The 25679-nt window shown below is 36.3% G+C and overlaps 2 protein-coding genes across 3 annotated transcripts in view; one reads left to right on the plus strand and one right to left on the minus strand.

The window, feature by feature from the left end:
• Positions 1 to 13582, minus strand: part of LOC128214183 (nuclear pore complex protein Nup155-like) — a 32018-nt gene extending 18436 nt beyond the window's left edge. For both annotated transcript variants that reach the window (XM_052920526.1, XM_052920525.1), the window contains exons 1-13: positions 13473 to 13582; positions 13024 to 13165; positions 11142 to 11279; positions 9490 to 9586; positions 8701 to 8771; positions 7808 to 7900; positions 5007 to 5149; positions 4059 to 4164; positions 3411 to 3576; positions 1882 to 1979; positions 1337 to 1489; positions 807 to 907; positions 190 to 345 (exon numbers count right to left, since the gene is read on the minus strand). In XM_052920526.1, coding sequence (XP_052776486.1) covers positions 190 to 345; positions 807 to 907; positions 1337 to 1489; positions 1882 to 1979; positions 3411 to 3576; positions 4059 to 4164; positions 5007 to 5149; positions 7808 to 7900; positions 8701 to 8771; positions 9490 to 9586; positions 11142 to 11279; positions 13024 to 13162 — 1461 coding nt within the window. In that variant the 5' untranslated portion in view covers positions 13163 to 13165; positions 13473 to 13582. The remainder of the gene's footprint in view (positions 1 to 189; positions 346 to 806; positions 908 to 1336; positions 1490 to 1881; positions 1980 to 3410; positions 3577 to 4058; positions 4165 to 5006; positions 5150 to 7807; positions 7901 to 8700; positions 8772 to 9489; positions 9587 to 11141; positions 11280 to 13023; positions 13166 to 13472) is intronic.
• A 3761-nt stretch (positions 13583 to 17343) lies between these two features.
• Positions 17344 to 25679, plus strand: part of LOC128214106 (diphosphoinositol polyphosphate phosphohydrolase 1-like) — a 34464-nt gene continuing 26128 nt past the window's right edge. The window contains exon 1 of the mRNA XM_052920370.1: positions 17344 to 17538. Within this exon, the coding sequence (XP_052776330.1) occupies positions 17440 to 17538 (99 nt within the window). The 5' untranslated portion in view covers positions 17344 to 17439. The remainder of the gene's footprint in view (positions 17539 to 25679) is intronic.

Genomic DNA, 25679 nt, shown 5'->3' on the forward strand with positions numbered 1-25679 from the left:
AAAGAGCATAAAATATCAAGGAGTATTACTTACCTGAACAATGAGAAAACAAATTTCCTGGATGGCGAGGCATGTTGGGCAAAAAAAACAACAGAACGTTTATCTCCCCTGCTGATTAAGTTGGTCTTGGGCAAAATAAAACATAATCAAACACACTTTATACATTTTCTCACTTAAGGTGCTACTCACCTGAGCACTCAAGACCACAAACTTCCTGGGCGGCTGGGCGTGTTGGGTAACCACTACTGGAGGATCCCGCCCATTAATATCCCCTTCTGTTTGTGAAGGTCTCTGGTATTCCACCTCACACACCGACCATGTCCTTCCATCCACTGGCACTGTCGTCTGAAAATAAAAAGATTAAGGTTCTATACAAATAGTTCTATTACAAGTTTTCGATCATAAATGAGATGAATTGGTCATGAAATGTCATAGGAAATGAAACTTGGAAGAGGTACATGAATGCAAAAGTAGTTGTGAAGTTTTGCCACATTAAAAGAAATCATCAACATGCAAATTGAACCTGGACTCATCTTTTGTCCATGATTTTTTTACAAAAACGCAAACATTACTTAACAATGTCAGGTCAAAATGGAAAGTGATATATTGTTAGTTTCAAGTGTGTCTGCCTCTCTCGCAAAATGATGTTTGTCTAAGCACCATCTATGGCACTTTCTCAAAAAGGACACAAATAATAGCTTTAAGAAAAGAACTTGAATGTAAATTGTATCAGCATATGGCTGCTTTCAATTCAAGCTGACACAAAGCTTATATGGAATATCGTTGTGCATTTGTAGAAGACATACATGTGACTCCATGAGCTGGTTGTGAAATGGGAAGGAATCGCTGCCAACTGTCCACAACAGGTCAGAATTCTCACTCTGTGAGGCCATCAACAACATGCAACCTGAAACAAACAGTTTTGTCATATATTTAATTAATCATATGTTTATATGCCTTTAAACAAATAAAGGCTCTGGTGGACAAATTTAAGCTTTTTCTATTAAGTAAGGCAATTTTGGTACTGAGCTGATCAAGATGTTATTTGTAGGTGCACCACTGCACTATGCGTATGCCCAATGCATGTGAGTTTTATTAATTTCTGTCCATAAAATACATAGTGATGGCTCCGGATTGACAAATTTAAGCGTTTTTCTTGTAATCTGGAGCCCTATTCAATAACCAACTGAGATTTAATTTAAATTTAAGTAAAGTAGAATCTTAGTGGATTGTAAATTTAATTTGAATGGAATCACTAAGGCATGTCTAAGGATAAGGATTAAAGTTATATATTTATATTAAATATTGAATACAGGCCCAGTTCAACATTCCCCACCTTGTTGATAGTAGGCCATATGGATATTATTGGGCCTCTGTGGAGCGGCAGACGTGAGAAATCCTGGCGGGAGACGTACATGGATCAGCGTCAACATGCTGGGGCGACCCTTCTGACTTCCGAATGGGTTGGTGGTGAAATACAGCCGCACACCTGACAAATGAAATAATGTTAATATGGACACTTGTCAATGTTAGACAATATAGGCTTAAATGTGAAAAATCTGGCGGTAGACATACATGCACAAAGGTCTACATGCAGGAAGAACTCTTATGGCTTCAGAATGGCTTGATAGTGAAAAACATGCATACACATATTTAGATACCAATCAATCTATTTACAATTGATTGTCCAGTTAGGCAATTTTTGCAGACCAATAAGTCATACCCATTCCATAATATTTCCACAAAATAGCAAACTAATTTTCCAGCTTTCTATTACAGCATTTCGATTCCATACTGAAACTTGAACATCTTATTTAACAATTTTTGTCTAATTTTTGTGTCTGGAAATAAAGTTTTTAAGTAGTTTAAGCACTGACATACCAGTTTGTGTGATGGCCACCAGATGTACATTTGTCGATTCTGTGCTTGGTATCGGTGCAATGTGGACTAGTGGCTTGAAGTTAGATCTGTCAATTGTTCTGAAGTAAATTAATCATCATACTGGTTACCAAATACGAAAGCATGACAATTATCAATAAATAAGCATAGTTCAACAATTTCTACAAAAGAGATTTCTTAAACTTCTTTATAAACTAGAGGGACAGATATGTTTAAGACTTGAACATGGTTCACTCTAGATTCAAATTGGTTTAAAAAATTAAGAACAGTGTACGCGAAAACACGTCGGACAGTCAGACATTGCCGGTAGATTTTCAAACTGTCCGTCGTATCTTCAAAGAACGTAGGACAGAATTGTCCGACGTTTATGTCAGAGTAAAACTGATATCCAAAGTTGAAATATACATCTCGAATGAAACCTTTGACAACTGTCATTTTAACCGGATGTTTATATTCCAAATCTGTGTAGTACACATGCGCAACAGATGGAACTAAAATACGGCTTCCTGAAAAGACGTAATTACGACGTAATTTGCCACGTAAACCAGTATTGCCAAATTAATTTTAAACTATGACAGTTTGTTGATATCAGGTCAGGATAATTAACATGTATTAGCATGGGTTAGATTAATAAACTGTTTTTGTTTTAAAGCAATTAATGGTAGATTTTACTCCAAAATTGCAGTGTAATTACTCAGTTCCGCACTTTAAACTGGCTGTCACGAGAGATTCAAGCGTCAAGGTGAATGAGGTCATAGTATTGTTATTAGTCTCTTTGGAGATGTCAACAAATATGTAGGGGTTAAAATATATAAATGGGGCTAAACCCAGTAGTAGGAAAAGAAAACAGTCTGATAGTGAAAAAGTAAATCCTTCGAAAGTAACAAGGCACTTCTTTGAGAAGTGGAAAATCGGTAGGCCTTGGCTACATTTATGACCACATATCGGAAAAAATATCCTGCAGATATTGTGTAAATCAAAACATGCTTTCTGAAAAATGTCCTACGTAACATGAAAATGTCCTGAGTAAACTATAAAGACGTCAGACAAAATGTCCAGCGTGTCCAAAAAGTTTTCACATACACTGAAGAACTGTGAAAAAACTAATTAGCTGACCCAAATCTAATTTGCACGCACTTCGCTAGTCAAACCTGCCAACCCTAACTACTCCTAGGCCATAAACATGTATGGCGCCCATTCTATATTCAGTTTATCACAATATATATTCATGCTACCAAAACTTACCTGGCCATATGTGATGCATTATGGACTATATTCTTCGAGGGTATAGATGTGACCTTGACCTGGCCCCTTCCATCCATTCCAAGGTCATATTCTTGTGTGATCCCTTTTAAAACACAACATCCCAAAATATACACCAGTGACATAAACTTACCTGGCAACATGTGAATATGTGACCTTGGCCAGTCCCCAACCATTCACTCCAAGGTCATATTATTGAATGATACCCTTGACCTTTTTTATCCAAGATATCCCACAAGATACCTTACCTGGCCACATGTGAAGCATTATGCACTATATTCTGTAGGGGTATAGATGCAACCTTTGACAGGCCCCTTCCATCCACTCCAAGGTCATACACCTGTATGGTGCCCTTCTCTGTGCGACAGTATAAGATGTTTCGAGTGTTGTCAACTTTGATCTGAACCAGTGAGTCTGAAATAAATGGTTTGTTTTCGTTAAATAATTGTCATGTCCTCAACTTATAAATAATGAGTAGAATTTGAGTATGTTCCTTTGTGTCTTAAAGGGGGTTGACACCACATGGTCCCTAGATCAGAAAATACATAATTTTCACAAGAACAATCCTAGAATTGTCAATACAATTAGTATTAGGTGGATACGTATTACATCATTTCACATGATGATAATAATATTTTGATGCTGTCCCAGTTTAAAGTATGTATATTTAGCATGTGAAAGTCACATGATTTATACCGATACATATACCAACGCTACTTTTAAATAGCTCAAATTTACATGGTAGACAAACCCAGTAAATTGAGAATTGAATAAATACGCAAAAACTGCAAAAGATACATGTTAGCTTAAGAATCCTAGGGAAAATAGATACCATACATTTTTGGGGGTCATAAAAATTAATCACAACACTACCAATCCTTTATCTTATTCATTACCTTCCTCGCCAAATGAGAAGTTGAGGAAAGATGGTACAAGAAACGAGAGGGTACTGGTCGAATGGTTGATCTTTCGACATTTACGGCTGAACCATCCATCATCTGCCTGAAAATCATAGTAATCAGGTAAAAATTGACAACCCTCTAGCCCCAATACCTTGAAAATAAGTCCCTTATAACATCATCAAACTGTTGCACACTTTTTTGTCTCGATAGAACTTATATAACCTTCTCTTTTCAAAGTTTCAAGACTTGGTTGTGTTAAAAATTCGGAAAACAGAGCTCAAGAACCGTTTTCTTGAAGATTCTTCGTGATAATTTCCAAACTTTCGACTACAAATAATTTAAGTATGCTCTGAATTTTTTTAATTACTATTTGGACCATTTTCTTGCTTATTATCGTCATTTTGTGTAAATACAGCGTTAATCTGCTTTAAATTCAACTAAAAAAAAAGATGCTTTATAAATACGGCCTAGAATGCAAAATAATGAATTAGAAACACAAAATCAGCTGCACATACATTTTTCTCAAAGAAATAAATTTACACAACAATAACACTACCTTGAAGCTAATAGTGTGTGTGTGTCTGGGGCAGTGATTGCAAGCAGTCTGAGTTCATACTCAAGACTAAATACTGCGAAATCTTCATTTCATTATAGCATTACTTCTAGCAAAGCATTGATAGTGAACTTTGCTGAATTTTATCATTATTTGAATGCTTTAATTTTATTTACATATACATATACCGTATTTTTGTAAAAGAATTGGAACAAAGATTGTTTTATATTCTTTTACAAAAGTACTTTTCTGAGTCTAAATTCACACTTGAGACTGTTTGTAATCATGGCCCTAGATATTCAAAATGATAGTCCTGTTTAAAATCAATCAGAAAGAATAGCTTCAAAAAGTGTAACACTACATTCATCACTAAATATTTATGGTCATACCTGGTAAGCCAATTCATACAGGCATCCATCTTTTCCAGCCATAAATATGCGTCCACTTTCAGTTCCCACAATGTTCATGATGTAAGTGTTGTCAGTTGGTATGGAGAAGAGTGGTTCCGGGAGGAGATGCATTTCATCATATTCTGAAAAAACAAGAGATGTTTGTCAAACATTATGCCCCGCCTGAGCGCCATGTTGTCAGGATTATATGGACAATTGAATGAAATATGCATGGACCGAAATGACAGCTGATTTGTTGCTGTTTTAAGATTATGACCATTAAAGTGTGAGGATAAAGTGTGTTATGACCGTCATGACCTTTGACTCTATGAACTCAAAATCCAGAGTCATCAGCTGGTCACCAGAAACCTAAATGTCAAGTTTGAGGGCCATGGGTGCAGGCATTGTCAAGTTATCACAAGACAAGTTTTTTTCGTTCAAGGTCACTGTGACCTTGACCTTTGACCCGATGACCCCTTAAATCATAAAGGGTCATCTACAAATCAGATGCAACTCCAAGTCAAGTTTGAAGGCCATGGGTTCAGGCATTGTTGAGTTATCACTCGGACAACCTTTTACCATTCAAGATCATTGTGACCTTGACCTTTGGCTCTATGAATCTACTGGTCAGGCTTAACATCCATGTCAAGTTTAATGATCATAGGTTGAGGCATTGTTGAGATATCAGTGGGGGAAGATTTGTTAACTTTTTGCGTTAAAGGTTACTGTGACATTGACCTTGGCCTGATGACCCCCAAAGTCGATATGGGTCATCTACTAGGCAGGCCCAACCTTCATGTCAAGTTTGATGACCATAGGTCCAAGAATTGTCAAGTTTGCTTTCAAGGTCACTGTGACCTTGACCTTTGACCCCTAAAATCAATAGGGGTCATCTACTGGTCAGGCCCAACCTCCATGTCAAGTTTGAGGGCCATGGGTGCAGGCATTGTTGAGTTATCACTTGGACAACCTTTTATCATTCAAGGTCACTGTGACCTTGACCTTTGGCCCAATGACCCCTAAAATTAATAGGGACAATCTTCTGGCCGGGCTCAACCTACAAATCAAGTTTGAGGGCCATGGGTGCAGCCATTGTCAAGTTATCACTCGGATAACCTTTTACCATTCCAGGTCACTGTGACCTTGACCTTTGGCCCAATGACCCCTTAAATCAATAGGGACCATCTTCTGGCCAGGCCCAACCTCCAAGTCAAGTTTGAGAGCCATGGGTGCAGGCATTGTCGAGTTATCACTCGGACAACCTTTTACCATTCCAGGTCACTGTGACCTTGACCTTTGGCCAGATGACCCCCAAAAACCATAGGGGTCATCTCTGGGTCAGTCCAATTCTCCAAGTCAAGTTTGAGGCCCATGGGTGCAGGCATTGCTGAGTTATCAATCGGACAACCTTTTACCATTCAAGGTGACTGTGACCTTGACCTTGGCCCAATGACCCCCAAAAACAATAGGGGTCATCTACTGGTCAGGCCCAACCTCCAATTTAAGTTTGAGGGTCATGGGTGCAGGCATTGTCACGTTATCACTCGGACAACCTTTAACCATTCAAGGTCACTGTGACCTTGACCTTTGGTCTGATGACCCCCAAAAACAATAGGGGTCATCTACTGGTCAGGCCCAACCTCCATGTCAAGTTTGAGGGCCATGGGTGCAGGCATTGTTGAGTTATCACTCAGACAAGCTTTAAAATTATTTTACCATTGAAGGTCACTGTGACCTTGACCTTTGACCCGATGACCCCCAAAATCAATAGGGGTCATCTACTGGTCAGGCCCAACCTTCATGTGAAGTTTGATGACCATACGTCTAGGAATTGTTGAGTTATCACTCGGACAAGCTTTGGTCTACCGACGGACCGACCGACATGCCTGTGCAAAGCAATATACCCCTCTTCTTCAAAGGGGGGCATAATTAAGAGTACTTAAATAAATGTTTTTAATGCTTCATTTCTTCATCAAATTTATACTTTGCAAAGAATGAAAAAAAAACTTTTTAAGAAATATTCAAAATTTTGGTATTCAATATTCAAGTTTAGTCAATCTTATCGCCATAAATCATTGACTTCATTCACTGTATAGGTCTGTTATCTATATTGAGTAATTCGCTTAGCTACATCGTTCTAAGATCCAACAACGACCAATATTGAGTACTACCCCTGACTTACAAAACATACAGAATGGGTTCATCTTATCAATGTTATGTATCGTACAATCGCTTTTATGCAAACAAAAAATTCTTAGTATTTTTAACATCTATTTTAAAACTAAGCACTAAGTTGATCAGTTTTGACATAGAAAATGTGAATTTGAAAGTTTAAATTTCATTTAGAATTGTGACACTCAGTAAATATAACTTAAATTCCTAATCTTGCGATATTTTGTTGTATGTCGTTGTAAGGACGGCCTCAACTGAAGAGTACTCAGTATTTTTTCTCACACTTTTGTGAATGGGACCAGTGCCCTTTGTGGAAATGGTTCCATGACAAACTTCTTTGTTAAAAGCCAAAAATGTTAGAAAAATAGTTAAAGCACTAAAAATGGAGCTTATATATCTGCTCCCTGTTACTTCAGGGAAGAATTTACAACATTCAGTAAACATTTTATGGAGAAAAATAATGTAAAATATAACTATAATCAGATTTGTGAATTTTGTTAACAATTTTGTGAAAAAAGTAGTTCTTTGGGGATTGTTGTGAGGCCACCATTTAGGTGAAGAAAAAACACTGGCAAAGGAAACTAGACATTTAGTATAGCAAGAACATTGTAATTTGATATAACATTTACCCGAATTTGTATGTGAAAAGCTGACTCCAAGAAGGACAATATCCACAGGGGTTGCCAGGACCAGCAGGAACTGAATGTGGGACTGGAATATCCCTGAAATGTATATATAGTACATGATCACGTGTACTGCTTAAGCCTTTACACCACCCATAAGTTATATGACGCTAAATCAGGCTATGACTGCCCTCAATAATTACTTAGTAAGCGACTGAATCTAAGCCCATCTTCATCTTTTTGTCCAATGTAATCATGTGACTAATAAATCTCTCCATTGGTGTATTAGTTATAAATATTTACATCAGAGTGGTTCGGCATCCTCAGGGCTTTCATAAAAGGATGTTTGGAAGTATATAAAATCCCCTAGAAAGAGGCTAAAACTTCTATTAAAAATTGAATCCTTGGAAGTACAAAGACTTACAACATTTAGTAAAAACTACAATATTAAAACCACATATTTAAGCTACATAAAAAACAAAATTTCAATAAACTTTGAATTCAGCTAATAGTTTGATTTTTTCGTAGAAGGGCATATTTTAGTTGCAAATTATTTCATTTTTTTCATTATTTTGTCATAATTTCCATACAACAAATGAGAAATTCTTAGACTTAAACTTCCTTGTTTGGGAGAAAAACTTCAAAAAATGGTGGCATTGAAGTTCAACACTCCTCTTTCAAATTCATAATGGAAACCCTGGTATCGTGTCAATTGTTCCTATTATTTTCATTGCTGGAAACTGTTACGGAAATTGTTGTGCTCTTGTAACCATAAGAAGCCCTTAAACTTTTGTCTGTTTTTTTTCACTTGACAAATAGGCAAGCAAATTCCAATTGGCCATTTTGTTATCCATAGCCTTGAGATACTATTTCATGCATATAGCAGTCCTCAAACCTACCTTTCCTTGGCTTCACCAATGCTGCAGACAGTATTGTCTCATTTATCCCATCAAAATAGGCCAAATCTCCACTGAAAACAATGTTCTCAAAATTAACATATGGACAATGATAGATACATTAATAATGTTTATAAATGTTTCAACAGTGATTAAAATAAGCATTAGTCCCAAAGTGTGAGAAAAGTCCAGGGACCTGTTTTAATATAGGATTTTAGTAATAACTTAAATAATCTTACATCTGTGTAAACGTCACAAATGGTAACAAGTTGATTTTTTCCTCTCCATCAACTTTGTCTAAATTTTGAATACTGAATTAAGTTCAATCTCTATAATATGTAGCAAAATAATAAAATTATTTCAAAAAGAAAATTTTAATTTACGCTAAAATCAGCTAAGATCTTTATTGAAACAGCCACCAGGCTTATAAAAATAATTTGAGGATTGTATTTGTAACCTATTTGAGCATGTAGGTTACATTCTTATATATATTTGCCTTTTTCACTACAATTCTAAAGACTGTGATTGGAAGCAGATTAAGCAATAAAGTAGTTAACTTTCACAAGAAGTTCTATTATTTCAAAATAAGGAGAGAAAGTCAAAAGTGCCTTTTATGAGTGTATTTTCTGGAATAACTCAAATAAAAACAAGAAATGTTTAACAGTATGGTTCATTGCACAAGTATTTTTTTGAATTTTCAAACAATCTTTTGATATAAGCAATTCCCCAAGAAGTCACATTTCTGCTCCAGGTTGTTTAATAATGATTTGATATGGTTAAAGAATGCCATACCCGTCTTCAAACTTCCACACAAAGATGTCACTGTCAATTGACAGCCATGCCCGGTCAATGTCCGGAAACAGCCCCATCATACAATTACACTGCATCCCTAAGCTATGGTTAAGAAATAATTCAACATAAGTTTTTAAGTTTAGGCTTAAAAAAATATCTGATTTTAAATGAAATGGTCTCAAAAATGGTCCAGTCAAAAAAGCAAAGCAAGTCGCCAATGCTTACCATGACATTTCAGTACAATGTGTACTCACTAATTAATAGTTTGTTTTTTTAATTGCTATTAACACCAACTAGAGCTGTCACAGGAGTGACGAATACCCCCAAATGCCGCCTGGACACAGGAATGGCAAACCATTCCTTTGAAAAGAGGCCATAACTCCAAGGTTACTGCACACTGCATCTTCTTTTATCATGCATGTATTGTTTTATTTAAATCTGTTGGGTAATTTAGAAGTTACACTGCTGACAAGAAAAACTAGCCTTTCATGAGTTATCGTCTGGAAACTGTTTTTCTATTTTTAGTAACAGTGACCTTGACCTTGGCCCCACCAGCCCCAATATCGAACTTGACCTGTATCTTCTGATGTTACACCTGTGTACCAAAAATTGTTCAAATCTGTCTAGCCTTTCATGAGTTATCGTCCGTAAACCGTTTTTCTATTTTTAGTAACAGTGACCTTGACCTTGGCCCCACCAGCCCCATATCGAACTTGCCCTGTATCTTCTGATGTTACACCTGTGTACCAAAAATTGTCCAAATCTGTCAAGCCTTTCATGAGTTATCGTCTGGAAACTGTTTTTCTATTTTTAGTAACAGTGACCTTGACCTTGGCCCACCAGCCCCAATATCGAACTTGACCTGTATCTTCTGATGTTACACCTGTGTACCAAAAATTGTCCAAATCTGTCAAGCCTTTCATGAGTTATCGTCCGGAAACCGTTTTTCTATTTTTAGTAACAGTGACCTTGGCCCAACCAGCCCCAATATGGAACTTGACCTGTATCTTCTGATGTTACACCTGTGTACCAAAAATTGTTCAAATCTGTCAAGCCTTTCATGAGTTATCGTCCGGAAACCATGAAAACCGACAGACAGACCGACCGACCGACAAGCTCACTCCTATATACCCCCTCAAACTTCGTTTGGGGGGGGGTATAATGATCAACAACAACTTACAATTGGAAAATCAGATTTTTTTACTTGTAAAAAAAACAAACACTCGGGGGTGAAGGGGTTTTGACAGGTAGGATTGGGTTGCTCTGAACACAGGTTTTTTAAAGGCTATACTTGTTTAGAAGAATTAAAAATCCATCTAAATCAAGATTTTATAGTAACTCAAACAAATTAATTAATTTTAATTATTAAAAGAAACTATGTATAATCATTTAAGTTAATAAGTGCTCTGTTCTATTCTGATCCTATAGTATTTTTCTAACTCTTCCAAATAAAATGCATCTTAGTTTGCAAACTCTTCAAGAAACATTTGTCATCTATCCAAGCTTTTTTAGGAGTTTTAGGGCCAATGGAAAGCTGATTATCAGGTTATTTAATATAGTTTTTCACTTATTTGTTTTCCACCTCATTGGATAAATTAAAGAACAATCACAAATCGCAATTTGCAAAAACATTCTAATCATATTTAGGATACGGCTAAACTGTTCCACCAATTCTGGCGGGAGGGGCACACGTTTGATCTGCGAGATTTCGGACAGTCCCTCCAACCCCACACCGGTGTCCAGCAGACTGGGATAGTCAAAGTCATGAAGACCACTCACTGTCGGCTGACCTGAAAGTAAATGATAAAAACAATGTTTAAGATGTCTTGCATACTGGAAAAAAGACAAATACATGACTAGATCCTCAATTAAAAGAATAAAACTTACAGTTATTTAGCAAGTCATAAAATGAAATCCAACTATGTATGAATAAGTTCAAACTCTTGCACTAGTGATTGGTATCAAAATATTTCAACAAAAGTGGTAGGGTATTTATTAACCTGCTTCAAAATGTGAACAATCAGTTATAACACATTTCCACTTGGCTCTCAGATATTTGGGCTGGAAGTCCTGAATATTTTCAGTAGTCTTACTGAGTCAAAATTGTCATGTGAGGTTTTTTCCATGGGATGTTTTGTCCACCAGGTCAAAATGATCTGGGATGTATTGTCCACCTTGTCAAAATGATCTAGGATGGTTTGTCCACCTTGTCAAATGATATGGAAGGTTTTGTCCACATAGTCAAAATTGTCATGTGAGGATTTGTCGATGGGACATTTTGTCCTGTTCAAGCATAATAGATTGGTTTTTTCTGCTATTACATCTCACATAATGACATATTCTTTCAATTTAATGTTGGACAAAACTCAGAAGTAAACAATGGCTGTGCACATATAAATGATTTATGCATCTTTAAGTACATTGCAATAAATAATTAGAAATGCATGAGTGAATAGGTAAAGTTTTAAATAATTGGTAATCGGTGAACAGGTAAATAGTTTTACAGTACACTCAACGAGTTAGACCCACTTTCCGTTTCCCTCCGCGGATTTTTGCTATCGCGGCCAACACAATGATTTTCCTGAGATTGGCCCTCGGAGGGTGATCAGTCGACCGAAGAAGGCGTTCCTCGGAGGGGTTAACTCCGCGAAACTCTGCGGACACTAGATAAAAATCTACGCTTAAGTTATAATTATTTTATTAAAATTTTCAACCGATTTACGACGGCTCCAGTAAATTGCTATTATTCTTTTTCCTCCACCCATTTTGCATGAAGTTAGCTTACCACAAGAATGCAGTCGCATTTCACTAGTTGCACATGCATCTCATAAACGTGTTTTTGCTAATGACTGATAAACACATTTCTTCCGAGAAATTCTAGGTTACACATTTTCAGAAAATCTGGAGGTCAAACACGCGTTCAAAGTTCACAGCGCATGGTTTTGAAGACCTTCTTGCCTCGTTTTCTGTGGAAAATTTCATGAAACGTCATAGCTATTTTTAACCACCAATAATAAATAGTATATTCTATACTGTATTGATCACGCGCTTGACGTCAGAGGTCATGGTTCAGAATCGTGTAAATAGTCGGCTGCTTTATGATGCAATTCATAGTGGATATACTTTAATGATTCAATGTTTATAATTCAAGACAATATTCAACTGGCGTTTACGGACATAAATACAAATTAAACGTTGGTACACGTAAGAATCTTTTACGCTTAACAATATGCTTAAGCATAAAAATAAATAACTTCTAAACAAGAATGATTTCTTGCTTATCTGATTAGACTCGGAGTTCCGCCGCGGGATCATAAAATCGGACGATTCTCAACGCTATCGTTCATATTAAACTCGGCGGTAAGCCAGCCACTCTGAGGAACTCAGGGGGATTTTTGCGAGGGCAACAGTTTTACCCTCGGAGGAAACCCGCGATCACCGACTTTATCCCTAGGAGTGAGCGAGGAAAGTGGGTCTGACTCGTTGAGTGTACTGTACGTACTTCAAAGATCAATTAAGTGACTTGATACTTACTATGTATGGGAACTTTGAAGAGCTCTGAAAGGTCTAGACTAGTTCGGTCTTCCAATAAATGCTTGTCAACCAGTCTGCCTGCACCCTCCAGCATGTCTTGATGTGACATGCCGGCAGTTGTCATATTTCCATAAGACATACCCTGATAGTGAAAAAGAAAGTGACATGGTTAAAAATACTATTTTTAAGTTACATGGATGTCGGATGTAAAGACTTCATTAACTTGATGGTACAAGTTTTAAATCATGATAAAACCGTTGACGAACAATCAAGGAATTCGGTATTATAACCCTGATATTTAAATTGGTACGGTTCGTCTTCGCGAAAATATATTACAATCAAAATATTTGAATATACCTTGCACACTCTTATTAAATCATGTATGTTAAAGGAATATCAATGAACTACTGAATATATATGTTAACCAATATCGTGGTGTAAGTACGTACTTATTTGCTATTTAAAGTTTTAATAAAACTTAGCGACCGCAATTTTTGCATTTCCGTAGTTAATTTGTTTTAACGTCCGAAAAAAAATCGGTTACAGTGACAGCTTTTGGTGCCTGCAACGTTTAAACATCCAGAACAAGTTTGAGATTTTGAAAATATTTTATGCATTTTTTCATCATCCTTATACTATTCTCTACTTGACCATTATGATTCTACCATTCTAATTTCCATCCAGGTCGTTTATAATTATATTCAAGTCAATATATAAATTTGTTATTTCCTATGAAATAAATACCTGTTTAACAAACTACATGTACATACATAATTTTCTAGGGTTCTGCGGTAAGGACACCTTAATATAGATGCGTTCTTTTAAAACCCCTCTTCTGTTGGAAAGGTATGGCAGACTTTTCTTGCAGTGATGTGATTTAGGAGTATGGTGAAATCACGGTTACGTATTGTTTGGCCATATAATATTGTCTCTAAACACGGCTTTTTTATAATCTGGGAGTAGGATTAAATTGTTATTGGTCCCATTTATAGTCTAAAAACATACTGTCTTTTCTGTGCATGCCGCTCGAACAGAATCTTGACGTTTTCTTCCTCTTTTGGTCTGAACAACATCCTGTGCAAATGATTCCGCATATTAACAACCGGGGGGAGAATCTCCTCTTCTGTGAATGCTAGAATAAATAACGACTAAGTCTTGTTAACGACTCGTGATAAAGTTTTGCCAACTTTACGAACCTGGACATAGGGTTGACAGTTCAAGGAACCGCAACGAAATGGCTGCACTTGTCAAAATTCAAGTATTCTGAATGTTTGTAAAACACCAGTTCGTAATCTTCTGTAACTAATTGGGAATATCACGATAAGTGTAGATCCGCCAAATTTTCACTGTAGGGAAGATATTTGGTATTAATGACTTTTCATATAAACTTATACGGCCATCAAACGATAAATCTGACGATGTCCATTACCTTGTAAAAATCAGAAACATAAGTTTCGCCCAGGCATTTTCCATGGAATGACCCATCACGACATCATGCATCGCTCTTCAATCCCGATGATTCCAGGTCGGGATCAGTGCTACCCGGCAGGGACGCTTGAGTATTCAGGCTATCTCGTATCCGGGAGCAACACACATTTGACCCATCTTCAACGAACTACGTTTGCCTTAACAAACAGCCTGAAACCGAGTTTGCCGATAGGAACACAGAAGATGGTTGCCTTATTGCACCCGTTGAAGCACAGTGCGGTTCTCTGAAATGTCCACTCTACGTCCAGTTTCGTAAACTTACTTGTATAGTTTACTCTAAATAAATGTTTTCCATGTACAACTAATTTATTTTGAGTTGCTCCATTTCTTTATGATCATAAGTTTAGTAATGAATAACGACACCTCAGTGTACAAATATAGTTACTCTGGTAGGACATGGACACGACGTACTATTTATTGCAACAAAAGTCCGGGTTATTGAAAATAATGGGTTAAGAAACTGTTCTAGGTTCAATTTTGCCAATGGCAGCATTCAATAATTAACTAGCGTGCAGTATCACAAAAAGAAAAGAGTTGTGATTTATCTTATGCTAGTTTTTAAACGGTTAAGCTACGCCTACTGTTACCGTTTCGGTATGGGAGTTAATGTCTGGACGAAAAAAAGGAAACACTCAAACTTGGTAGGGTGATATAATTGTGCTCAGCTTTCAACACATGGAATGCATTCTTACATAACATCCAGATTATTATTCAGTAATATACCACCGTGACCATTGACCTACTTCCAAGAATTTCATTATCATGAAATATCTTGAGCATGTGAACATGTCTGTGATGTGATAACATGTGACATTTGGTGACGTCTGCTTTGGTTCGAGGTTAGCGATATGAAGACCGAAGGTGGTCGCAAGTCGAAACGCAGTGAAGATCCATAAAAATATCAGCCCTACTCCCAAGAACTTCACTATCATGAACTAACGTGAATCTGTGCAATGATAGCATGTGACATTCGGTGACGTCTGCTTTGAATCGAGAATGGCGATATGAACATAGGAAGTAGGCGTTGTCGCGCAAGTCGAAGCACAGTGTGGATCCCAATGAAGTGAAAACTACACCCTACTTCCAATAGCTTCATTATCGTGAAATACCGTGTTTTGGTGACATCAACATTACAACCGTTGAGACAGTGTACCAAATTCCATTTGCCAGGCACAAACGCCATAGAAATGAGAATATAATGGTGCTTAGATACCTCTATACAATAAATCTATACAAGCATATGTCCCATATGCGGCGTGTCACTCGATCGCAACGCTCTGCAAGCAGTGTCTCCCCATTGTCCAGTTGGTGTTGGTGTTTGTTAAAATAACATGTGACGTTTATTTTCTAAATAAACGAACTCCGTGTGTAACTGATTTATATTGTGTTGCTTCATTTCTTTACAAGTCTAAGTTTACGCATACGTCTCAGCAATTGTTTAAGCTACTCTGAAAGAACGGAGACTCTTTTCACGTACTAACTTCTGCACACACAAACTGGGGTTTGGAGATTATACCCGAGGGTTGAGGCTGCCGTTACTGTTTTGTATCATGTTGTCAAGGCAACGTTCAATAACCAGCGTGGGGTATAAGTGAATATCGTTATAATTAAGCTGCACGCAAATTAGTGAGCAGTTAAACTACGCATTAGTGTTAACATTTCGGTATGGGAGTTTAAATAAAGATGAAAATAATAAAAATAAAACACTTGCAAGCTTAGTGCTCAGATATTAACGAATTAAATAGACTCTTAACTTTACATTAGATACATATATACAGTAATATACCAACATGAGCATTGACATACTTCCAAGAATTCACTGTCATGAAATAACTTGAACCTGTGCGAAGATACCAGGTGACATTTGGTGACGTCCGAGTGATTTGAACCGAGTTTGACGATATGAGTGCAGAAAGTTATCGCCTTATCACGCAAGTCTAAGCACAGTTTTGTGTCCATGAAATATCCATCCTATCTAAGAACTTCATTACCATGAAATACCCCGAATCTGTGCGATGATAGCAGGTGACATTCGGTGATATCGTTGTTTGACACAAAAGTCATGTATTCACGTGGCTAATCCAGGAAAATTATTCTGACCTTGAGGAACCTGGATGCAAAGGGCCTAGTAATATTAAAAATGCACGACATTGTATACAGAGTATTCTTTAGAGACAGTAGAATTCAGGTGACTGTTGTTAATTTTTCCAAAATGCCTTCAGAGTAGAAGTGACTCGTCGTAGAGGAATAAGTAAGACTAGGCAGCTAGGACAACTGCAAACCTCAATCTTGATAACGTCTACAAGCTTACATGTTTTATTTATGCATGTGGTCCAAACCAAAATGAGCATGAGAGATAACAAAACAGATGGAAAAACAAAACAAAAACATCAAATAAATAAAACATATGGTATTTCGCTCAACTAATTAACAGCAAAAACAAACTCAATATAAAAAATATACTGCTTAATAAATATTGAAAGTAAAATAACGGAATGTTTACGGAAGATGACAAAATATATACAGCTTGAGCATTGTGAAACAAAAAAGACACATAGTTAATGTCATGATGCACGCCAAGATTGATGTCAAAATTACTCAATTAACTTTCAACATCATAGACTCAGCAAAGAGGGCTAGCGATATGAACCTATTTTAGTTATATGAAAATCGGTTCCAAGAACTACACAGTCATTTTCTTAAGTTTTAAATGTTTTGATAACGATATTAAAGGGTATGAAATCACTACTATATAAGGCGCAATTTAAACAGTTTCCGTTTTATTTCTGGACGTTTTGACTATTATTAACTCGCACAAACGCTTCCCACGAATCGTTTTAGCGACAGAGATCATTAAATTCACGCAAAACATGTCAAATAAATAAACACCGGGAAAAAGTTAAACGCCCGAAAAACTTTGGCTTTGACATGGTGAAAGAGAAGGTAAATTCGATCCGGACATATGATGAGGATGGATATCGTCGAAGAGCTGCTTGTTTATGTTTTAAAGACGAGACGGAGCAAGAGGTACGAAAAACCGTGTTTGACAAAATTTGGTGGGGTTCCATAGGGGAAACATACATGTTTGTTGACAGTTGAATTTTAATAATATTGGATAGAAATTTGCATGCAATAAAGTTAGTTTGAAATTAGTTTTTTAATTTGTAAAACCCATTTGCCTAAATGATAATAATATATTGATCTGTCAACAAGTCATATCTGTTTACATGATTAAAAGTATAGATCTACATTTACCATAATCATTATGTTTTAAACTGATTCATTATTATGAATAAATTACCCATATTTCTGGCCCTGATCCAGTCACAGTTTTTATCTCTAGTCTGCTCTAAATGATCTTTGAAACACATGCCATTTGCAGACTATTTTAAGTATAATTTATTTCAATGGTTTTGGATGGTCCAAGTTGGACTTTTTGTAATTGAAATATTTATTTTGAGATAAAAAAAGCTCTTGCACTGATGAAAAGGAGACCATTATATGCTACTGTTTGTCATGGTTGTACCTAGGTTACATATAGCAGCTTACTGGAGTGGTCAATCTGTCTGGGTTCAAATGCAATTTTTGAAGGACCATATTTAGGCAATAACTTAAACAAGAAAAATAGATGACAGAGTGAGAAATATATTACTTCCAAAGCAACATTGTCAACAAATTAGTGTTTTTTTTTATAATAAAAGAATAAAGTAGAATATTATCAACTTGAGGGAAGAGCAAAAACCTTAAATTCTGATCATGTGAACTGCTGACCTTGTGGCTGGCCCATGTATGCTTTACTGGACTAAGGCATATTGTAAAAACAATTGCAAAAATCTAATGGTATAATTACATGCAGGAGAACAGTACTATTTGTCACAATTAGACAGTAGTTTTTCATTATTTTATAGTCACTGCTAATGCTGAAAGTTATGTTGGTTGGCCATAAACAGTTTTTTTTATGCATTTGAGAGCAAAAGCTTGTGGAGATCAACGTCAGTGGTTATTGTTTTTGGGAAAGATGTTCATGACAACTGGGTCAGGGTGTTCATCACTGTCAAGGGAACACATTGTGTACATGTCTTCTGGTATGCTTCTATGCCTAGTTTGTTAACTGACAATATCTAAATGTTGGTGTTGCCTCTGTTTGTTGTATAGTGTATTGATTTTTCGATGTTTCTTCTTAATCATTTTGGGACAAAAATTTGTTTCCTAATTCTAAAATTAAGTAAATGCCAAAATTTGATTTTTTTCCAAAATGTTACAAGAAAATTCCCAGTTTGACTTTTAAAGAAAAAAATAAAATGAAATGATAATAAATTTCAGCAAAACATTGACCACAAGTTAGCTGTCCCTGTAGTTTCTATTACATATTTGGAACAATTTCACTGTTTCACTGGAACCCATCATTTTGGGAAGGATATTCTGTTTGGAAAAATGCATCATTTCTACTTAAATTGGGTTTTCCAATTTTGCCAATAAATGAGCATGTAGGTATGCTTTTAAAAAAGCCAGAAAGATAAGAAAATAAGATAAAAAAAATGTTTCCTAAAGAATACACAAATGATTCTATTTGACATTTTTTGTTATATTTATGTTTTTAATTTTTGCAAAACAGAAATTTGGATTTTGGTCAAAAAGTATGTTAAAGCATTAGGAATGGGACTGAATTTTAATTCAAATTGGTTAGAAAAGTAAAACACTAAATTTGGAACATAATCTGCTTTTCTACCCCGCAAAAAACAACTTTTTGTTCGATTTACTTGACCCAACCTACAAAATAGGCGCCAACCTACCATTATATTGTATTTTTATGTTTGTGTTTTAATGTGTAGTTTAAAACCTTTAAAAATTTATTCAGATGATAACTTTAATGCTGTTCCCCAATGATTTCAATAAAATTCTCACATAAAGCCTTATAAAAAATGAAAATAAATAAAAAGCATACTTTTTAAAAAGGATTTAACCCTAAAGAAACCATAATGATTTTATTTTTTGGCCTCTGCTCTTGATGGCTAAAGGTCATAGACTGAGCAGTGACTTGCCAAGCGTAATTAAATCTTGTTACCAGTATCATATAAACTATAGGTGTCATCTAATTCTTCTATATTTATGCCCCCTTTTGAAAAAAGTGGGGTATATTGTTTTGCACATGTCGGTCGGTCGGTCGGTCGGTCGGTCTGTCTGTCGGTCGGTCGGTCGGAATACCAAATGGTTTCCGATCAATAACTTGAGAACGCTTTGACCGAGGGACCTCATACTTGGTATGTGTATTGGTCATCACCAGCAGATGAACCCTATTGATTTTGAGGTCAGTGGGTCAAAGGTCAAGGTCAGTGTGACCTTTACATGAAAAACGGTTTCCGATCAATAACTTGAGAACGCTTTGACCCAGGAACCTCATACTTGGTAACCTCATACTTGGTAGGTGTATTGGTCATGACCAGCAGATGAACCCTATTGATTTTGAGGTCAGTGGGTCAAAGGTCAAGGTCAGTGTGACCTTAACATGAAAAACGGTTTCCGATCAATAACTTGAGAACGCTTTGACCCAGGGACCTCATACTAGGTAGGCTTATTGGTCATGACCAGCAGATGAACCCTATTGATTTTGAGGTCAGTGGGTCAAAGGTCAAGGTCAGTGTGACCTTTACATGAAAAACGGTTTCCGATCAATAACTTGAGAACGCTTTGACCCAGGAACCTCATACTTGGTAGGTGTATTGGTCATGACCAGCAGATGAACCCTATTGATTTTGAGGTCAAAGGTCAAGGTCAGTGTGACCTTAACATGAAAAACGGTTTCCGATCAATAACTTGAGAACGCTTTGACCCAGGGACCTCATACTAGGTAGGCTTATTGGTCATGACCAGCAGATGAACCCTATTGATTTTGAGGTCAGTGGGTCAAAGGTCAAGGTCAGTGTGACTGTAAGCTGAAAAAAGGTTTTCTGATTGTCCATATTTTATTTTCTTATATAGTAGACAGTAGAAATTTATATGTCACTAAATGCATGAGTTGAAGTATCAGTTTTCAGTGAACATCTAGTTTAATTATGCCCCCCTTCGAAGCAGAGGGGTTATATAATTGCTTTGCACATGTCGGTCGGTCTGTTGGAAGACCAAAGCTTGTCCGAGTGATAACTCAACAATTCCCGGACCTATGGTCATCAAACTTGACATGAAGATTAGGTATGACCAGTAGATGACCTGCCTCATATGCATCCAATGACAAATCAGCTGTCATTTCAGTCCATGCATATTTCATTCAATTGTCCAAATATTTCTGGCAACTTGGCGCTCAGGGGGCATAATGTTTGACAAACATCTCTTGTTCATTTTATTTTTCTATTAGAAAACTATATTTTGTGTAGCTATGGTTGTGAAAACATTAAGTCAATTTTTGTACATAAGTGTAAAAATGAAGCCAATGGTTCCTGCAGTAAAATACAGGCTGAAAATAACCAGTAAATGCATGAGTTTCATAATTTGGATACGTTCATATCCTAATAAATCCATGTGTAGGTGCTAGCCACACATCAAGCTGGCTACAATTGAATAGAAGGAAAGCATCTTTTTCCATTTATTGTCAATTTGATTGTCAGAGGCATCCTGCAAAACCTATGTCTGTTTCACCACTGAATAATTAATTGTGCATAGAGCAACAAGTGCTGAACTGGCATTGTTGGGAGACTTATTGCCATAATAATGTAAAGCATATGGGACTGTTCACAGTAAACTTTCAAGTAATACATTGTATTGACAGAGTTTTGTTTTTGTTTCACCTCAGAATGCAGCCAAAATTCAAAATCTGTAAAAAGGTATCCTTTTTTTTTCACATACAAATAATTCATTCCTAATTTTCAATCTTCAAGGCAAAAATCTAAAAAAGAATAATTCTTAACAACTAAGAGACATATACTTTTTGGCAATGTTTGGCAATGTTTGGCTCTTAAAACTCTTCCACACCCACCAAAGGCCTGTGTAAATTCACAATTTGGACCATTTTCATTATTCTTAAGACTCCATTTATAAGGAGGCAGAAAAAACACTCTGTATTGCTTTGTTCAATTTTATGGACATATGATTACGAAAAGCTGTTCAGCTTTAATTTCTTATTCCTTATGTAAATTTATTTACAGTAATAAGATTCACATTGAAATGGTTGAAGGTTATTATAATGCATTTAGTAAATAATACTTAATGCTAAAGTAAATAAAACTAATAACCCTTTGGGATTATATATTGTCTACTGTCCCAGTTGGTTTTAATCTACCGATTTACCTAGACATTACGGCTGATAAAATTAATGTACGCCAGATTTGAAAAAAAGATTGGATAACAATATAATTTTGAATACTAACAATATCTAAAGTTTCCTTATAAAATTGGTTTCCGACTTTCCATAGAGATTTTCAGATCATTAAATTATGTAACTGTTACTAATCATTAAATTTTAGTCCTTGTTTTAATAGGCCTAAAAAATAAGTTTGGTTCAGATTTATGTCTCTACCTAAGAAATGGGCCCCGACCCTACCATTGTTATTGTCAGTTGGTAATATTTTTGTTAAATAAATTATTTTTATTTTTGTTCAGTTTGTTTTTTCAATATGTAATTTAAAATACTTTAAAGCTTTAAACAGCGATTGCTTTAACACCATCCTCCAATGATGACAATAGGATTCTAATATCAATAAAAAAAGGAATAAATAAAAAGCCTAACTACCCTACCTGTTTGTGAAAAAGAATGTAACCCTAACCAAACCATTATTGGGGAGGGGGCTTTATTAACCATTTATTTGTGTGAGTACAGGGATCAAATTTAAGTTTTTTGCCACTAGCAATTTTTCACTAGTGCCATTTTTTCAACTTGCAAAATGGTGGGTTCCACTATCAAAAAGTTGCCATGTTTTTAGCTCTACTAAGCCAAAGGCCAGAAGAGCTTTTGCGATGGTAATGTGTACGTAGTATGTGCATCCGTGCGGTCGTGTGTCCGTGCGGTCGTGCGTTCATGCGTCTGTAAACAATTGCTTGTGAACACGATACAGTCTTCAGTTTTGATTGTATCTCGATGAAACTTTTACAGTATCTAGATATCCATTAGAGCTGGGTTCCTTTCGAAAACCAGCCAGATCCGCCCATGCATGCCAACATTATGGCCCTTGATAGTATAAAAAAATGCTATTGTGTATACAATTGGTTGTGAACACGATACAGTCTTCAGTTTTTATTGTATCTCGATGAAACTTGTACAGTATCTAGATATCCATTAGAGCTCAGTTCCTTTCGAAAACCAGCCAGATCCGCCCATGAGTGCCTAGATTATGGGCTATGAAAGTTTTAAAGAGCCAGGTCTGCATGAGCGAATTCTATTTTTAGCCAAGTTTACATGTACATGTAAATTCAAGTCTAGAGTTAAGGGAGACAATTTTCAAGTCTAGGATTTTGAGAGACAATTTGCTTTTTGCTTCTGCAGTTGATTTTGTGAATTACTCTGCCTTGTTCTTGTTGAAAGCCCAAAGGCCATTTTTTAGCTTTAAGTTCTGTAGTTTGTGCATTCATCTTAACAAAATGTGAATGTTTAAGTTATGCACCTGGTGTCATTACTGGCCACACCCAGGGTTCACAGCACAATTGATTGTGAATGTTTGTTCAAATTGATCAATGTTGTCCTAGGATGCCCTTGACTTTGACCTTTTGACCAACTTTTTTTAACTTTTAAAACTACGGAAATTTTTACTATGAGTACAGATTTGAAAGCATTTCTTTTTGTCAGATGACTTTTACTTGGCACATATTAAAATAGTACATGCAACTAATCTGCTTACAATACTTTCTGGGCTCAGATGTTGAATGTGCTACGTTTTCAGGTAACCCAAACACAAAACATAAAGTATATGTCTGTTGCCTTTTACCCATACATACATGCTCTGGATTGATATGACCACAAAAGCCATGCCAGTAGAGCATAGGCCCTTTTGGGCCTCTTGTTTTTGTTGCATCATGTACAGATGTTTACCAAGTGCACTGAGAGTCATATACCAAGCTGGGTTAACTAACCTTCTGGTTAATGAAAAGCCTTGAACCACTAGTACTAAATGACTACACTCAGACCTCTCCACCTTAGATTATACTTTCAAAAAGTAAAGTGGGGGGGAGTGTTACAGTCACTATTAGCCTGTCAAGACTTCTGGGTAACAAGGTGCCTGGTAAATCCAGTTGGTTAAAGGACCAGAATTGCATGCAGGGGTTCATAGGCTCAAATCCTACACAGAGTTGGTTTTTCTCTTGAAAATTACTACAGCTACATTTCTCGATGGAAATGTATTTTGGACAACTGGCCCAAGCATGGAGGATCTAGCAAGTATTATGGGCAGGGTGCAAGCTGGTGATTACTAAATAAAAACATAATGACTATAGCGCTTACAGTTGATGTTTTATCACTGGCAAATTCTTTACAAACATCACACCACATTTTGACAACAATATTGCCATCATTCTCTTTTGTTTCATACAAGAAATTGATGTTCAGCTCTGTTTCCTATTTTATGACTCATCTTACAGATGCTGTAGGATAGGACCAGGACTTTTTGGTTTGCGAAGTATGGACGATGGATGTCCTCTCCATTTCGCTAGATTCGGGCGTCTTAGGGTCAATCCTCGCTTCGCAATTAGCCTTTTCACCTTCTGGAGGTCTTTTTCGCATGAAAAAAAAGGTTTTTACTCATTTGTCGCAGTTGTGAATCACAAATCAAAACGAAAACAATTATCTTCTAGGCGCTTTCTTTAAAATCCGATAATTATATTTGTATACAGTGACAAGGGTCCATATGCGGTCACTATAATAAATTACCTCAAATAAATATTTTAAGCTCAAAGGACAGTTCAAGCGAATTCGTTGATTTTATACGTGGTCGCAAAAATATTCCAGTTCCTGGATTTTCTACTCGCATTTTTCGATTCTTACTTGCAGTTTGCGGTTTAGCGACCCTTAAATTTGATCTCTGGAGTACATACTTTTAATTGGTCTACATTAAATTGTGTAAACAACTAACTAACAGGGCCAGGCATTGTTCATAACAAATGCATCACCTGATTTAAATCAGTTTTGGCTGTCTGCTGATTCACTTAAATGAATGTAATGGAAAACTTGAGAAATACTGCCTTCTCATTGGATAAAATAAGGTGTTGACCACTAAACACTTTTTATAGCCTGTGAGCATCCTTATAGTTTGGTTCTGTGTATAGGGCCTCAGATAAACATTTGGACTTCCATTATTTTGGACAAGACTTTCATGAATGCTTGGAACCTCAATACATCAAAACCTGGCATTAAGTTATTGGTCTTGGATTAGAACGAGTTGTTTTAATACACTTTTCTTGACTTTGCAGTTTTAATTCAAAATTGTTAAACCATTATAAAAATTGTCTGATGGTAAAATTTAATGGGAAAGTTCTTAAAATATTGTTCTTAAGAGACATGAACTTTCATATTTTAGAGAAAAAAATCCAAAGTGGATGGCAAAGAAGTATGAACATACAGTTTTAAATGTTTCATGGAAGCCCAGTGAAATGCAATGAAGGGTTCCCTCAGGGTAATTGTTTGGCTCATAAATGATTTCAAAACTCAGGACCTTAAAAAGAGTTATCGCAGCCTATGCTCCCCAGAAAGGTGCCGCCGAAGACATGCCAAGCGGCCGCACTCGCCCCCTGTACTCCCGGTCTAAAGTTACGGGAATTTGCTTTGTGCCTTTCTCACCCCTGATTTTGTATGTTTGATAATTTCTAAGGGAGATTCATGGCATGAGAATTGCTGCACTGATATTGAAGAGAAAATTTCTATCATTATTGAAATTCCTATCTGTCAGAGAGAGAGATTAAGATAGGCCATCATGATAATCAAATATTTATTTGCAAAGAGGATTCTGATTTCTTGGATATTGTGTTTGCTTTTTTCAAAAGATCCTTAGGTAGTTTGAAATGTTTCCAAATATACCAGTATATCACATATTAGGCCCAAAAGAATACTTTTGGTTCAGGTTACCAAACCTTACCTAAGAAAAAGTTGCCAACCCTACGATTTTTATAGTTTGTAATGTTTTATTTTTCTAGTTTAAAAAGCTTTATACTGATCAATACTGATATACTGATCAGGGGCGGATCCAGTAATT

This window comes from Mya arenaria, chromosome 13 (genome assembly GCF_026914265.1).
Source record: "Mya arenaria isolate MELC-2E11 chromosome 13, ASM2691426v1".
In the NCBI taxonomy this organism is placed as follows: Eukaryota; Metazoa; Mollusca; class Bivalvia; order Myida; family Myidae; genus Mya; species Mya arenaria.